The sequence below is a fragment of the Sitophilus oryzae genome, unplaced genomic scaffold (assembly GCF_002938485.1).
Source record: "Sitophilus oryzae breed Bouriz unplaced genomic scaffold, Soryzae_2.0 scaffold_1190_pilon_pilon, whole genome shotgun sequence".
In the NCBI taxonomy this organism is placed as follows: Eukaryota; Metazoa; Arthropoda; class Insecta; order Coleoptera; family Curculionidae; genus Sitophilus; species Sitophilus oryzae.
The window spans coordinates 1003180-1021596 of NW_022145827.1; the positions used below are offsets into that span (position 1 = coordinate 1003180).

General features: G+C 32.9%; 1 protein-coding gene across 1 annotated transcript in view; it reads left to right on the plus strand.

Annotated features, from left to right (window-relative positions):
* The window catches only part of LOC115891708 (putative aminopeptidase W07G4.4), a 149816-nt gene that overhangs the window by 14687 nt on the left and 116712 nt on the right, over positions 1-18417 (plus strand). The window contains exons 2-4 of the mRNA XM_030912249.1: positions 1335-1543; positions 7100-7275; positions 17097-17260. Coding sequence (XP_030768109.1) covers positions 1335-1543; positions 7100-7275; positions 17097-17260 — 549 coding nt within the window. The remainder of the gene's footprint in view (positions 1-1334; positions 1544-7099; positions 7276-17096; positions 17261-18417) is intronic.

Here is an 18417-nt window from a genome sequence, read left to right on the forward strand (position 1 = left end):
TGGATCTTTCAACGTTGTGACTGGAGTAATGCCTGTTTTTGTTTTCTTCTAACCCCATTCTTCGGCATCTTTGATACAACCAGACCAATGCTGAACTTGGTGGTAAGTCCGCAATGAATGCTGTCCAGCACGACAATTAATTATTTATAAAATTAATGAGCGAATTGCTGATACGCCACTGTTTCATGACAAAATTGAAGAAACTAAACTAAAGCTAATTTTAGTGAACCCTTATCGACATTTGATTTCGGAAAATCGACTATACATACATATATCATACTTTACGCAAAACTTTAAAATTTCCAGGTATTTTGTGCCTAAACAGTTGACTTTAGCGAATACTTGCATAGAACCTTTTTATAGGAAATTTTATCCTCTTTAATTTTGCTCTCTTCAAATTTTTGCAAAAAAACGCATAGTTTTCGAGATATTTACAAAATACTATAATAGATTTTGGGCGCCATCTTGGCAAGATGGTGGGGCGGCGCCGGCGGCAAGTCTGGAAATGTGCGTTTTATGGATTTTAGTTAGGGACCCCAAAACCTATAAACCTGCAAACTTTCAAAACTTCCGGTCTTTTTTCCAAGCAGGCCCCTTTTTTGATCCCCAATGACCTTACGACGCTCCGTCTGAACCTGCGATCGTTACCACTTTTCCGGACGCGTCTCGTGTGTCACGGCCTTCAATTTTTACTCCCATCACGAGTAACGAAGTTTCATTTTAAAAATATTATTGGTTTTGGTCTTGATCTTACACAAAAAGTAAAATCAAGACCAAAACCGACTGGTGCAAGACCTGAGGAAAACCAAGACCAAGGCTCGGCCTACAAAACTCTGGCGGTCTTGAGGTCTTTTTTTTTGACGTTTTCTATTAATCTCATTTTTTCCAAGGATCTATAAATTTTTAATATAAATAAAGCGCTCATGTTTTTTGAATCATTCGAAATAGTAAATATGACACAAAACGTTAGTTATTTGTTGAAAATTATTGTTATAATTTAATAATTTAATTAAATAATACTTTTACATAAATTTTTAAAAGAATCAATGCTGAGTCAATATAGTATATTGAAAAATAAAACTTATCATCAGAGAAATGTTTTCTTTCTTTAAAGTTTCATTTGCTTTAAATTACTTGAAAAATTATTAATTTAAATATTTCCTATACCTCTAGTAAAAATATATTAAACAAGTGAGTATTGGAAGAGTCTTTTAGCAAGACCAAGACTACTAATTACACTACGATACCAAGACCAAGGGTGTCTTGGTATTAGTCTTAGATTTGCTCATCACCAAATAACATTAATAAAAATTAATGACTAATTATTGTTTTAGGCCTCCTGAGACCCGTATAGTTGCAAGTTCATCTCTGGAATCGGCTGACTACGATTCAATTATTTTGATATACACACCTGGCCAAACATTGCCGTCCGCAATTTCTGGAGTAGTGACCGATGCCTTGTCTCTAGATCCAGGATTAGAAACAGAATTGGCTGTTCTGTCCACTAAGCTACCTTCAAAGAAGCTGATTTATTCTCCAACAGGTTAAACATTTTTTTAAATAATACCTATAATAAAAAGTGACATTTATAATTTTAACCCAGTGATGTACCGTGTGGTTCATCGGAACACGGGACTTAGGAAATGCCATGTAAATTTTGAAACGGTCAAATATTATCTCCCCAGATTATTTTACGCAAAAGTTCTATTAGACTTTTTTGTCTAGAATTTCGTTTTATTTAGAATAGGCATTTAAATGATATTTGGAAAAATCTACGCTCAAATTACTCTACGACAAAGATATAATTAAAATACCAACAAAATATGATATACCGGGTGTTGCATCGTCGAGTGGGACATAGGAAATCCCATGTAAATTTTAATGGGGTCAATTAATGGCTTCCCTAATTATTTTAGAGAATAATTCTATTTAGATTTATTAAAGAGCAGTAAAACCCACATTCAAAAGAATAACTTTAGATATTTTTGATTAGCCCGTTTACGAGTTATTGCCGATTTCTTTTTAAATATTTCTCCTTTCTTATGGCTCTGTATTTACTATCACCAGTCACCAGTCAAAGTAAAAGATAACCGTCAAATGAAGTTGTCATTTCGGAAATTTAACTATTTGGTGCTTTATTATTATTATTAAAAACTCATACCTACATCGAAAATATTAGCCAGGAATTACACTACCGAAGAAAAAGTATTGATGATTAAATGGTATTATCAAGGAAATAGTTATCAAAAGGTGTCGGACATATTTGCTGTTCTGTATCCGAATAGACCGATACCTAGAAACTCTACAATCGCAAGGGATATCCAGAGATTTGAGACCATAGGTACCCTAATAAATAACTGCAGATGTGAAGCAAGGCAGGAACAAAGAGAAGATGCAAGAAATGATACCGACTTGGAAGTTTTATTGTGCGTGGAAGAGAACGATGGAAAGACCAGCACAAGGAAACTTGAGGATGAAATAGGAATAGATCACACTTTTCGAATTTTGAAACGACATAAATACTATTCATTCATATATGAAAAGCATCAAGAGCTACGAGATGGGGACGAAATACGGCGGCAGGCGTTTTGTTTTGATATGATGGAAAGAGCAAACACGGATAGGGAATTTTTAAAAAACTAAACTTAAAACCATAACAAAGGTAAACAACGGAATACACCCTTAGATTAGATAATAAAATATTTGTCATATGCAAACATTAAATACTAAATATTACTTTGTCACATCGCTACCTTTGACTTTCAACTACTATGTTTTCGAGATTCGCCATAAGTATGCGTTGTATAATATTATATTATCATTGAATGACCATATTTTTCTCTTATATTTTAACACTTGAAAACATTGCGAAAGTTGTAATGTTCTCTGGTTATAGTTTTTGACAACTGGCAGTTGGATCTAAGGGTGTATTAAGTTGCTTACCTTGATTATGGTTTTATGTTCCGTTTCTATCGGTTTCCTGAAAGTTTTCTTATTACGGAACACGGTTCCTGAAAAATTCGGTTGAGTCCTTCGGCGCGAGAAGACTGGTTTTCCTGGTTTTGTTTGTCAATCAATGTCATTTATCTGAGAGAAATCAAGCAAATATTGGAAATTCGAATGAAATTCTGATTTAATTTCTAAAATTTGTAATAATATTTTGTATTTACATCCAAAATGTATGGAGGTAGGCAGTAAAGGTAAATAGATTTCATTAACTAAATAGAATGACTGTTTAGGACCATTTAAACTTATCGTGCAGCCATTGTTTCTTAAAGTCAGGAACATTTAAAGAATACATGAAAAGCAAGACAAGTAATTGTGAATGTTTTGTAAGCTATAAAAATATAAACATTGATTAGATTTGTTTATTTATTATTGACCTGTTTTAATATTGAACCTGCAAATCTTCACTTGAGCTGTCTAATGAGTTTAACAGTTTATTAATACAGTACTTTTCAATATTAAACTCCATTGAAAAGAATAGGCTAACATAAAAGCAGAGAATAGGTACATTAAAAATGCATAAAAGATAAATTTTATAATAGAGGTATTGAAATTTAGAAAACGTCAACATTTGACGTTTCCATTATTTTACCAAACCATTCCGTATCAAACCGATGTTTTTCAGGAACCGCTCTCTACCGTAGTTTACCGGTCTGGTTCGCCTGGTTTTGCAACGGAATACAGCATAAGTTAAGCGATTTTACAAACGTTGGTTACAGGAGATAATACTTATATAGTTTATACTTTGACTTAAAAAGTAAATAAGCATATGCACAAAATATTCCTTAACTAGTCCCTATTGGATACTATGATCCAAATGTGTATTTTTATTAGTGATGGGATAACTCGAGCGAAAATTCACTCGAGGACTCGATTATTGAAATAACCGATATCGCTCGATTATGAACGAGCGATGCAAGCGACGAGTTACGAGCGACCTAGAGTGAAATAAATTGAAATCCGATTGTAATGTGACATAGTCGATAAAAAGCCGAGCGAATTTTCTACATACATTGCAGGTAGCAAATTTATACGACGTTATCCGTTGCGTATTTGAGTGACAAAATTTTACGACCTACATCGACAATGCCTTGAAATAAACTAAATCAAGCAAGCGATCAAGCGAATCGCTCGTCGCTTGCTACTTGCCATTCATCACCGAAAGAATATGTGCTCTGCGTACGCAACTTACTGATTGGCGTTACGAGTACAACAAGCAACAGGCAACGGGCGAAAAATCGTATTTTTAAATACGAGCGATATTTCGCTCGATTCAATAATCGAGTACTCGATTATTAAAATTGCTTGAAACTCGAGTACTCGACTATTGAAATTAATCGGGTTTTCCCATTACTAATTTTTATATATAAAATTTTATAAATAAAATCGTTCTTAAAATATCTGTAGGATTAATAACCCGCTTTAATACTTGTAATCTCTGCCTAGATATCTGTCTGGATTAGATTTTTAATCTGTTACAAAATAATAATTCTAGAATCATTGAAAATATTTTTTTAGACAATACATTTGAAGTTTTCCTACTCTTTTCAATTTAAAATCAACATTGTAAAGAAAATAGCGTTTCTTCTTCTTCTAGTGCAAATCCATTAATGGATGTTTGCGATAACATTTTCCATTGCTTCTCTGTTCCGGGCGGTGTGTATTAACGACTGAACATCGAGTAGCCCTGTCCACTGTCTAATATTCCTCAGCCAAGACATTTTCTTCCTTTCGATACCCCTCCGGCCTTCGATCTTGCCTTCGATCAACAAATGCAAGAATTGATATTTGGGGTTTCGCATTATGTGCCCCAGGTATGCGGTTTTTTTCTTTTTAATCAATTCAAATAATTCACGCTCTTTGTCAACACGTCTGAGAACTTCATTTGTCAATCTAGCCGTCCAAGGTATCTTCAGGATTCTGCGATATAGCCACATCTCAAAAGCCTCCAATTTTTTGATGGTAGCTGCTTTCAATGTCCAACCTTCCATGCCATAAAGGAGCACCGACCACACATAACACTTTACGAATCTTAATCTAAGGCTAAGATCAAAATCAGAACAGACAAGTACTTTTCGAAACCTCAAGAATGCCTGCCGAGCTTGTTCGATGCGACATTTAATTTCCTTGTCTGATGTCGAATCCGAGGTCGAATCTTCGGAGAGCCAGATGCCATAAAGGAGCACCGACCACACATAACACTTTACGAATCTTAATCTAAGGCTAAGATCAAAATCAGAACAGACAAGTACTTTTCGAAACCTCAAGAATGCCTGCCGAGCTTGTTCGATGCGACATTTAATTTCCTTGTCTGATGTCGAATCTTCGGAGAGCCAGATGCCCAAGTATTTAAATTTATCTACTCTTTCTATGGGCCTTGAGTTATATGTTAGAATGAAGTTTATAAACAGATCTGGGTTTCTGGATATAATCATAAATTTGGTTTTCTTTATGTTGATGTTTAAACCCATTGCTTTGCTCTGTTATCCTACCTTGTTGACCAGTTGTTGTAGGTCATGTATATTGTCTGCAATTAAGACCGTATCATCGGCATAGCGAATATTATTAATCCACACTCCATTAACTTTGACTCCCATTTCCACGCCCTCCAGAGCCTCTTGGAAAATAGCTTCTAAGTATAAATTAAATAGGAGTGGAGATCGATAGGAGGAGTGGAGCACGCAACCCTGTCGCACCCCCCTTCTAACTTGTGTGGAATTGGACATGGTATTGGACAATTTTATTTATGCTGTTTGGTACCAGTATAACTTTTCAACGCATTGGATGTCTTTATGATCTATATGAAGTCTTTTCAGGAGCTGCATTAATTTGTGGTGCTGTACGCGATCGAATGCGTAGTCTATGAAACACAGGCACACATCCTTTCTCTGATCGTAGCAGTTCTGGACAAGCACCTGTGTTGCAACTATCGCTTCACTGGTGCCTAACCCTTGTCTGAACCCCATTTGCGAATCGCTTATGTCCCTTTCACATTTTTTGTGAATTCTCTGGTGTATTATTTTCAGAAATATTTTTAGGGCATGGCTCATCAGGCTGATAAGTCTGTGATCTTTACACTTTCTGGCATTGGTCTTCTTAGGCAGGGGTATAAAAGTAGAACGCAACCACTGTTTGGGGTAGTTACCTAATAGTGTTTCATTAATTAGATTTTACCTGAAATCTTAGAAATATTTGTAAAAAGTAGTAAAACATATTAAAAAAATATTTTTATTGATTCCTTATTTATGCATTATGACATAAATATAATATTTGTTTAGTTATTTTTTCAGAACACCAAAATATGTTAAAATTCAGATGCGAATTTCACGAACAATGTTAGAATAATGAGAAGATGAGTAAAATTAAACTATTGTACATATACAGGGTCTTAAGAGTATAAGTGCAAATATTTCCCTCGATAAAGAAAAATATTTTCTCTTTACCATTTTTCAAGTCCAAAATAACTGACTTATTTCTTTGAAAATGAGACTTCTTGAAACTAATGATAACTAACTTATTTCTTGAAAATGAGATTTTTAAAAATTAAAAAAGAAATTATATTTCGCTTAAATTTCAAGAACAACTCTTTTTTAATTTTATCTACTACCTATGTTACCATATCATCAAGATATTATGTTTTTTAAGTAAAAATTAAAAAAAAAACATTTTTTATTCAAAAATTACTAAATTTTCAAAAAAATTGTTTCCGAAAAAAAACAAAAACATGTTTTTAGGATCAAAATATACTACCTCTAAGAATATTTGCACTTACTTAAGACTTACCGTGTATAGGCATATGTTACTGCATTTTTCCTAAAAATATTTCAAAAACAAATTCATATAATGCCTTAATTAGATTTACCTTTAATTCTATCGTAGAAACAAAAATGCAACACTACCACTTTAATTTTTTTTATTTATACAACTCTTGTGTCCTTATTAAAATAATTTTAAACTTGAGCGCCAGTAGTCCTTCAGAAAGCCACACTACTCCAAAAATCTAATCGTTTACATGCAATACCCGTAGAGAATACCTTGAATAATCCTGTATACTAAACTGTATACCTATCCCAATATACTTACCTCTTTTTAGGCCCGATTGATCCAGATTATGAAGATGTTCGTATTTATGAAGAAGCGGCAGAAAAAGCAATAAAAAGAGCTTTAAAATCGGGTAGTAAGAAACCCTTGGTGTTCCTTCCACCAGATTCAAACTTTTCAAAAAGCCAATTAGTGACCTTATTAGGCATCTTGAAAATCATATATACAGTAAGTATAAAAATAGATAGACTATCAATTAGATGTATACTCGTAGAATTAGACACTTAAGTTCATATTTACATTCTCATATTACGTAGGTTCTTATGGAAATTGCCATTAATGTGAATTTTTCAATTGCCCTGCATAAATATACCAATGGAAAATATATATCAAAACAAGAAAATAGTATATTATTGGGAGTAAAAATCATATTTTTTGTAACGGGGCTGTCCGTTTGTCATTACAGGCGACGCGCGACCCACAAAAAATAAATTTCTACTTGTCGCAAATAATATAAAAAATTTTGCCTTGTAGGTAATTATACAGAGTGCTACAAATTCGAGGTCCGAGCATTGGTAACTCGGTAACCGTAATAGATACAAATATAATATAAAAGTAGAAGTTTATTTACTGATCAGTTATTGTGTTGCAATAATAAAAATAATACTACCTTATACAGAGTGTCTAAAAATTTATTTTAAATAATTATTAGCTTCAAAGGGCAATAACTTCTTTAATTTAAATGGAATGCCCTGTATATTTTAGGAGAATCAGATGCACAATTAAATTGTCTATCAAATTGAATTATACCATTTTTTTACCTATCCCCTCAAGTTTTCGTAGAAAATGCATTTTCTTATAATTTAGACCTCATTTATCAATATATCCATGGAATACTGATATTTTAGATTGTTTTTAAAGCAACAAATGTACAAAATGTACAGACTAGTAATATTATCGATTTTAGCAAAACGATAATATTACTAGCCCATTTGTATGCAAAAAGAAAACTATTTAAATCTTTATAAAAGAGTATACCATTAATTAAATATAACACCATTATTTCCGCCCATATACTAATTAATGACATACTTAATTGTGTTCGTTAATAAATTATTATAAATAAATGTGGATTTTTGAGTCAGAAATCAATATAATAATAAGTTATCAAATTAAAGTCTTTGTTGTTATAAATAAGCATTTATTAAAAAATGAAATATCATTTTTAAGGTGTTACTTTTTATCACACTGTCTAATGCCCATACAAAATTCAGTTTTTTAGTATTTGGAGCAATTATTATTAATCAACGCAAAAATTTTTAGACACTCTGTATAAGGTAGTATTATTTTTATTATTGCAACACAATAATTGATCAATAAATAAACTTCATTAAATATTTAGTATTAAACACATTGATACCCTTGGAGAAATGAAGCTTTAAAATTTTTACTGCAATTTCACAAAATTGAAAATATTTCAAAAACGGTAAGGTTTAAGTATAGTAAAGCTTAATCAAATTTACCTTTATTTTAATCGTAGAAACTAAAAATGTAATAATATACAGGGTGTTCCATTTAAAAAAATACAACTTTGATATTTTTTATTTATATGGGACACTCTGTATCTTGTAAAAATATTTTTAAATTGTAGCTCTAATAGTCATTCAACGAACCCCAAACTTACAATTTGTAAAAATCTCATCGTTTAGCTACAATACTCCGTGTCGTATGTGGTGAACAACCCTGTATAAATACTAAGTTTCAAAGAAAATAGTATATTGATGTATTACGAGTAAAAATTATGCTTTTGTGCTATTGTGCTTAGGCCTAAAAGTTTTTATTATGCCTAGGCGTTAAATGACTTTTTTCTACAAACGTCAAAAAATGACAAGGTTCGCGAATTGATAGCAATGTGCGAAGTGACACTTTTTTTCATTTTCCTACATTACCATGACACGGTGCGCGAAGTAATGCGTTAAATGCCTATTATTTGGCACACTACATGTAAATTATATGGGATTTTGTTTAATTTTTGGAAAATGAAGAACTAAGTCATAACTAATTATTTATTTCGAAATATTCCAGAATAAACAAAATAACAAATATCAAACTTAACACTAATGCATATTCTAGTTATTATTTACAATACTAACATTAATAGTACAACCAGTACACGAACCAATATTTAATCCCAAACTAGATAGTTCTGATTTTGCTTGAGGTATGGGGGTTTTGGGTCTTGAGACACTACCCAATTTTGATGTAGAGGTACTTGATCCTGGTATTTGACACTCTAAAATTTTATTTGATATTTGAATTTTATTGTTGATAGAATCCTCGACCACTGTCGAAGATTTCCATCCTCCGTGGCGCTTCAAACTAAATATATCACGCCCGCCTTAGCAAGGAGTGTGGCTGAAGTTCTCCGGAAAGAATGCCCATTGTAGGCCTCATAATCTGGCAGCTTCAAATGTTTTGCTATCATGCTAGGCATCTTACCAATAGAATGTATGCCGACCACTTGGTTAACACATCTTTTATTTTGATATTTTAAAAACAATCTGCCATTGGTAGCATTTCTTGGACAAAGAGCTGCGTATTTTTCGATAAATCTCAATATAATTCAAATTTGACATTGTAAAGACTCGGTCTATGTTTGTTTTTGTATCGGGTATTTTAACATTCAAAAATTGAATCTTTATCTTCTATGTTATCGGCCATTATTTCAGTAAGTTCGTCACGGCGGCAAGCACCAGAAATACCAAGTATTAAAACGACCTAAAAGGAAATCGATGACGATGTTCAGTAATAAAAAAAACATACATTCCAAGCTCACGCTTTTTTTTCGAAGCAATAATATAATAATAATAATTTTTAGGGATATCCCGATTTTAATGTTTGTAGAAAAAATGTTGTTTGCAACTCGTGCGCGAACTACTTTGGTGATCTCGACTAATTTTTCAACTCGGCTATGCCTCGTTAAAAAATTCAAGTATTGTTCGCCAAAGTAGGACTTCGCGCACTAGATACAAAAATAACTATTTTATATTGCCAATCACGTGGCAAGAATTAATACTTTTGTGACGTTTGAAAAAGGCATATTTTGATTTAATACGATACGTCATTAATGTCACTTATGTAATTAGTTAATAATTAGCCAAAGAAATAAATAAATAAAAATTTTATCTATACTAATATATAAAATCCTTAAGTGACTGACATACTGATTAATCACGATCCTGCTCAAACCACTCAACGTAAGAAGCTCAATTTTGGCATACAGGTTGATTCTAGGGTGTAGAGGTTCGATAAGGGATTTTTCGAAATTGCAGTTCCAAGAGGGTGAAACCACCGCTCAAATATTACAATATTTTTTATTTAAGAAACGGTCAAGTTTCCGAAAAAACGCTTAAACACGTATATTTTATTTTGTTTTTTTACATATTTCAAGATTTTTTAAAATGTATACAGGGTATTTCGAAAAATCTGGTGATTGATTAATCACGATACTGCTTAAAGCGTTTGACGTAAAAAGCTGATTTTTGGAAAACAGATTGACTTTAGGGTGTAGAGGTTCGATAAGAAGGGATTTTTCGAAACTCGAATTCTAAGGGGGTGAAACTATCTCTCAAATATTAAAATATTTTTTATTTAAAAACCGGTGAGTTTTTCGGAAAAACTGTTAAACACGTATATTTTATTTTGTTGTCTTACATATTTTAAGATTTTTTATAAATTTATACAGGGTGTTTCATAAAATATGACCATTGAGTAATCACGATTCTGCTTAAACTGCTTGACGTTTAAAGCTGATTTTTGGCAAGCGGATTGACTGTGGGGTGTAGAGGTTCGATACGGAGGAGTTTCTCGAATCTCAAATTCTAAGAGGGTGAAAACGCCCCTCAAATATTACAATATTTGTTATTTAAAAAACGGTTAGTCTTTCGGGAAAACGCTTGGACAAGCGTAATTTATTTGGGTTTTTACATATTTTGAAATTTTTTAAAAAATCATACAGAGTGTTCCAAAAAGTTGGATAATTTCTTAACCACGATTCTGCTTAAACTGCTTGACGTAAAAAGCTTATTTTTGGCAAACGGATTTTTCGAAAGTCAAATTCCAACAAGATGAAACTACCCCTAAAATATTACCAAGTTATATAATAATATCGCCATATTGTTTTTTCTCATGCTGACATAAATGTGAGAAAATTTTATCCAGTTTGTATGTTAATGGAAATTCTTGCTTTGCTTTATCATCAATAGACATTTATTATCAAATCAAACCATTACAAATGATTAATTCGACGCGAACGAAGTCGCTGGTACACGCTAGTAGTATATATTTTATTATAGGGTACCTTAACATAATTCATTCCTGTACATGGTTAGAAATAATTTTGCAATATATGAAAACAGATTTTATAAAAAAATTATAGCTAAATTCCCAGTATTTGATTTGATTATTAGGTAGAGTATTTATGTATATTATTTCGGCAATATGTTTATATATTATACAACCACTTCACAGAAATAGAGATAAGATAGAAAACCCTACAGTAAGTTTGGGATTTTCTTGGTAAAAATGTATAGTGAACATACATGTACAAATCTAACTTTTTCGTAGATTTCAAGGAACCAAATATTTCCTGTGAAGTCCTTGGGTTATTTGCACTATCAGATTAAAATGTTAAATTGGTAATATTTATAAAACTTGTCTAAATACAGGGTGGCGCCTCTCATACGCCGCGGTGGTTCCAAGGAGAATGACAGTTTGTATTGAAATAAAATTTTGTGAGCATATGTAGGTTAATTTAGAGAACTTTTTATCAAAGTTGTGTTTTTTGTAATGAAACACCCTATATATTAATTGATTTTCGGATTCTGGGAGAAACAAAAGCGAGTGAAAAACAAAGACGAATCAAATGAAAACTTGATCCAAAAAGTCATACAGGGTGAGACAAAATTAATATTTAACATTGATCACCTTTAAAAGCATGTTACTCTCTTATTTTAAATAAAACACCCAGTATATTATTCCGATATTCAATGGAGAATTCATGTCTCTTCAAAATACTATTAAGGTCGCCTACCCCTCAATCAAAGATTTTCCTAGATATTTTGATTTACATGATTTGACCTGAGTAGAGCTTTATTATTTGATAAAATCGAGGTGGTTGTGATATGTCTAAAGCCGCGTATAAATATGTCGAGGCAAGTACGAGACAAACCCGAAACGAGTTTGAAACGAGGCTATAGCAAATTCTTTCCAAAAGGCGTACTAATATGCCGAGACGAGGACGAGACGAGTCAACCTCAAGCGGAATTCGTCATATTATAGCCTCGAGCCGAGCGATTTAGCCTCGAGCAGAGTCCCTGCCCAGTCGAACGGCGTCGTCTCGCGGCTATCCATTTTCAGTGGAGCCTTTGGCGAACCCACAAAATTCTTCATAGGGCTATGCGATACTGAGGCAGTATCGATATTTTGGTATCGGTTGTATTGAATATAAAGTATCGATACTTTAAAATATTGATAAATATATTAAAGTATTATTCGATACCATTCAATATTTTAAAAAAATAATTAGTAAATTTAACTGTGTTTTTTAATTGGATTAGGATCGAAAAAAATCAACAGGAACAGAAGTCCTTTGTTTTAAATTTGTCGACGTTTCGAAATATTTATTTACATCTTCAGGACACTACAAAGTTAAGAGAGCAAAATACAATCAAAAAATTTTAAAAATTTAACAAACAACTTAAAACACATATCAGTGGAATTCCACACATACACAATTGGTAAAACTACCCTAATGTTAACAATTAAATAAAATATATGTATATGTTATAAACTTAAGATCGCTTGTAAATAAAAGTAATAAGGGATAAGGCCAGAATATAATCAGGATATTTTCTTATTCGCATTTAACGAAAAAAATCGACGATGGTGGCACTGTTTTATACAAAAACTACCCGGATCAGAACTAAATCAGTCATCAAACGATCTCAAATTACTAAAAGCACTTGGAAGAAAATGATAAAACACTTAACCTAGGGTTGGCAACTTTGAAAATAAAAAATAGGGGCGAGAGGATAAAAAAGGCACAGGCGAAACATTTTTGAAACGTCGCTCAAATGTCGAGAGAATTTACCAAAAAGTTATATAAACGGTATGCGATAAATATTTAAAATACACAAAAATATTTATACTCAAAACTTATTAAAATAAAGCAAACCATTGTCAACAAAACTTTTTTTCAAGACATAAACTAACAGTAAGTAAACATAAAATTACATAAAAGACACAGATTAACAATTCTTTAAAGCACTGTGGCGATAAACGAATATTTTTTAGATTTTGAAGTTGGTATGTAACAAAGTTTTCAATACGTGAGAGAAAAGAGGACAATCAGATCAAAAAGAGGACTGTTTCTGGAATAGAGGACGGTTGGGAACCCTATTTTAACCCCCTGTAGCTACGAATAAAAAATAAACTACGAATTATAAAATAACTGGATTGATAATAAAGAATTGGATTGGTTGATATAAAAAAAATCTTATTTTTACGTTAGGAATTTCCCACGAGAGATGGAACATGTTTTTTGAAATACCCTGTATATGTTTATTTAATTTCAAAATAGGTAAAAAAACAAGCTAGATAAATTAAAGGAATTCATGATAAATTTAAATTATATTGGGACTGTTTGTTTACATTAAAAAAAACTGAACGCCGACTGAGATACCTGGAGATAACGGCACGGCAGCGGCGGCGGCGGAGCCTTCTGCCAGTGCCGTTTTTTTGAGTCTTTAATTATTTTATTCAATAATATATTTTGCATGTGGTTTGTATATCTATAAAATTTTTAAATAGCGTAACAGCGCTTTCAGATGGAGCGGACCGTACGCGCAGAGCGTCCGCACGGATGTTTTTTCAAGATAGCTCATCCGGACGGAGCATACGCGATCCAGGTGAAATTGTTCATATAAGCTCATGGTACTTGCTCGAAGTCGCAGACGGTCCGTCGCGGACGCTCCGTTCCATTTGAAAGCGCTGTAAGATAAGACCTAATTCGACTTTATTTATTTAAAAAATTAGAAATTTAAGTAATTAAGATTTAAATTATTAATTTAAATTTACATTTAAATGTCAATAACTAACCTGGAACATATATTGTAAATAATATATCTGCATTTCTTCATTTCTAAAGTTGTATATTTTTGCAAGGTATTCAATTCGCCACATTATTAATCTATGGCTTTCCATCATTGCAGCACGCTTATTAATAATTTTTAAAATATTATTATGTATATAATTTTAAATCTAATTCCCAGTTTTTTAAACCTTCGCCGTAATGTGCTTTCTGAACAGGGTTTTTTTAAAGCTCGGAGAGTTTTTTTTTAATTATTTCTATGGCGGGAACTGGATTTTTCTATATCGAATCGTTCCTTTCTTTGTCGATTCCCTTAATTTATGAGAGTACCGTAAGGAATTCTGAGAGCATGGCCACCTTTTTCAACACACTCGATTTGCCTCTCTTATCTTCTATGTATGCTATATGTAAAGAAGCTTGTCTTACATCTTTAATTCCGTTCAGTAGAAATAGCGCATAATTTACGTTTGAGCCGTTAATAACTCGACGAAAAGTTCATTACGTTTATTCATTTTTCATAAAATTTTCATGTTTTTATAAAAGAAATCACTAATAAATCTTTGTATATGAGATTTACCTACTTTGGCTAACTTACCTATACTATTTTAGAGAAGACAAAATTGCATCTCTCTAGTTAGGATGCATTATTAACATTATTACAAATAAAGGAAAGAATATTTATTTTATATAAAAATGGGATGTGGAATCCGAGCCCCTTGAGACTCGAGGCAATTGTTCCGCGGAGCCGCGGTGTATACGCCACTGGTTAAATAGACGCCCCAATCCTTTTGATGGTTCGCCAAAGGCTCCGGAAAAAACGGAGACAACGCCGTCGGGCTGGGCATAGGCTCGGCTCGAAGCTCAGACCCCGTCCCAATATGACGAGTCAACCTCAAATCCGCTTGAGGTTGACTCGTCTCGGGTGTCTCTCGCACTCGTCTCGACATATTTATACGCAGCTTTACGTTACTTCAACATAGCTGTCTAATTAGTCCAACTTTAACAACTAGTTATCATTTTGTGTCAGTTAAAACAAAAAAAAAATCTCAGAAATTTGCCGAAAATGCTTAAATAAGAGAATACTTAAATGCTCCTGATTTTATCTAGTCTGGGTTTTTTATGAGGATATGTTAAAGACAGTGTTTACAAAACTCGACCAACTAGTGTCGACGACATGAGAGAAATTATTGTAGCTGATTTTCGAGGTAGAACTCCACATATGCCTTTTAAAATGAAAAGTCCTTTTGAAAAGACAATCATTTTATACAGGCAACAGGAAAGGAAGAGTTTTGAGCATTTGATTTCATCTAGCTAATTTTTGTCGCATAGTTATAAGTTATAGGTTTATATCAAGTTCTATTTCTGTAATAATTAAAATATGTTTTAAACGTGTATCTTTTTATTACCCTTGAGTATTTTACTCTACAATCTTTAATTTTTGTTAAATTAACAAAAGGTACCTGTTGTGTATTTCTATTAGAAATAAGACTGTGGGTTTTTGTTCTAGGCTTTATTTTAATATGAGATTCAGACTGATACAACATGGTCTAACTTTACACCAAAAACTAACTTAACCTATATTTTCAGTCTGTCAAATTCCGCGTCCATAGAGTACCAACACCACCTAGAGTTATAGGCAATGATACAACAGTACCTATATCACACAGCCACCTAGATTTTTTCAAATAATAAAGATTTACTGACGCAAAATCATAAAAATTAAAATATCTGGGAAAATCTTTGTCTGAGGGGTAGGCAACCTTAATAATATTTTAAAGATATATAAATTCCCCATTGAACACCGGAAAAATATACTGGGTGTTTTATTTAAAATAAAGGAGTGACTTGCTTTTAAAAGTGCCTAATGTTCCATATTAATTTTGGCTCACCTTGTATAACTTTTCGGGTCATATTTCAATTTGGTTTAACATACAATGGTTACTGTAATTAAATCTATAATAAAATTTAGGTAGCTGTTATCGAAATTTAAAATTTACTCTTTATTTTCACAAAATGTGAAATATGTCAAAATCCTTACATTTTAGGTATATGCTTCTTTAACAAAACTCTTCTTTATTTTTTCCCTAGAATCCGAAAATCAATTAATATATAGGGTGTTCCATTAGAGAAAACACAACTTTGATGTGTAACTTTTTTTAGCGACACCCTGTATAATTCTTCTATATAAAATAATATTTTTATAAAATGCTTTCAATTAACCTACACATGCTGCCATAATTCCATTTCGATATGAACTACATCACTTCTCCTTGGAGCTTCCGCGGCGTATGAGAGGCGCCACCCTGTATAATTGTCTTTATAAACCTCTTTAATGAATTTCATTGAACAGTGTATTTTATATCATTATAATTCAACACATCTTTTATTAAACTTTATGGTCTGTTAAATATTTCCTTTACACAAAATACATAATTTGAGCAAATTGTCTATTGAGTGTTACGAGATTTACTTTTTGCTTCTTTATTAGTAAGGTCATTAAATATGATATAACTATATGCAACAAAAATTGAGAACCATAATATTAAAAATGCTGAATATGTTTTAAATCATTTCAAAATTAAATGTTTGAATTTACAAATCATTTTGTCAATATTTTTAACTGATTTTGCTGAAAAAATTATGATAATACAGAAAATTAGTGAATTAGCATTGATTTAGTCTTTATAATCTAATTATCAAATAGTTCTAATAAGAAATCTCACATGAAAATTAAAGGTTTTTAAAAAAGTTTTATTGTAAAAAATATTCCTCTCATACCTAGTGGGATGAAAAATTAGTATTACCAACAAGAAAATACATATCAAAAAAATTCTAGTATTTCAAAAGATCTTTAAATTAATCAGTTTACTAGTAAGAATTAAAAGTAGAATATTTTTAGCCCATACAAGTTCGTGAACACGACCCTTCAAAAACAAATAAACTGGAACATGTAGGAGTTTGGACTGGAGATGAAAAAACTCTTCCAAGCTTGATCGAAACGGCGCTAACTCTAGAAAATGGCCGTCGCGTTGCACGTGACATCGGACAAGCAGATCCAGAGAGGTAGGTAACTTTGCAATTACAAAAAATATTAGAACATAAAATTTGTGGAAAATCGCAAATAAAAAAGCAAACAAAAATCGCTGAAACTGAAACGACGTCAAAGAATTGACATTCTTAACTATACCGGGTTTGCCAACTTATTCAGTCATTTTGGATATCTCCAAATATGTAACTCAAGGTTAGGTTAGGGTAGGTTGTTGGGGTTTAGGATCCTGTTTAAACCCTCACTCGGAGGCCTTGGGTATGCGAAACTCCTGTTATTATTGTACCAAACCTTCCTCGCATTCCTTCTTTGAGTTAAAGCACTTCCAGCTCTTTGCAAAGTACCCGATGTCGCTGATGTTGGCTTCTGCTGCTTCCTCTAGTCCCTCCAAAAAAACTTGCCCTAAAGTTTTAAAGCGTCGGTATTCCAGTGCCGGACAGTGGCACAGCAGGTGCTTTATGGTTTCGTTTTCCTATACGCATTCTCTGCAGTGATCGTCATTGGAAATCTTCCATCTAACGAGGTTTACCCCCGTGGGACAGTTTCCAGTGATAACACCTGCAATTATATATAAGTTCTTTTTGTGCTCTAGGATTTGTTTTGTCTTTTTAATATCAATATCTACCACTGGCCACAGTCTTCGGGCTGTAGCGCAGTCCTCACGGTGTTGTCACGTCTCTTACTGCTTGGCCTTGATGTCAGTTCCTATTGCTTCCTTCAGTGTGTTAATCATCACAAGTTTTGGGTCATCTTCCACGGCTTCTCCCCTGCCTCGCTCTTTGGCGAGTCTGTGTGCTTCTTGGTTGTTCCCCGCCTTGTCGCAGCCAGGACAGTGCTTCTCGGCAGTCCATCACAGTTTTCGATCTCACTGATTAAATGGTGATGTTTCTTAAAGCGCCCAAGCTGTCAGAGTGTATCACAATATCTCCTATTGGTCTATCCGAGACTTTCTCTCGTATACAACTGGCCGCTTCCTTTAAATTTTAAACCTCAGATTGTAGAACATTACAGCCATCCGATAGCCTAAAAAATCATCGGATGTCTATTTCTTCTAAGAAGATGCCTATACTTATGCCTCGTGAAGTTACGGAAGCCCCTGTGTAGACTGCTATCCCTTAAGTGTTCATTACTCGGTTGCTTTCCCATCCTTCTCTTGTCGGAATGCGAATTCTTA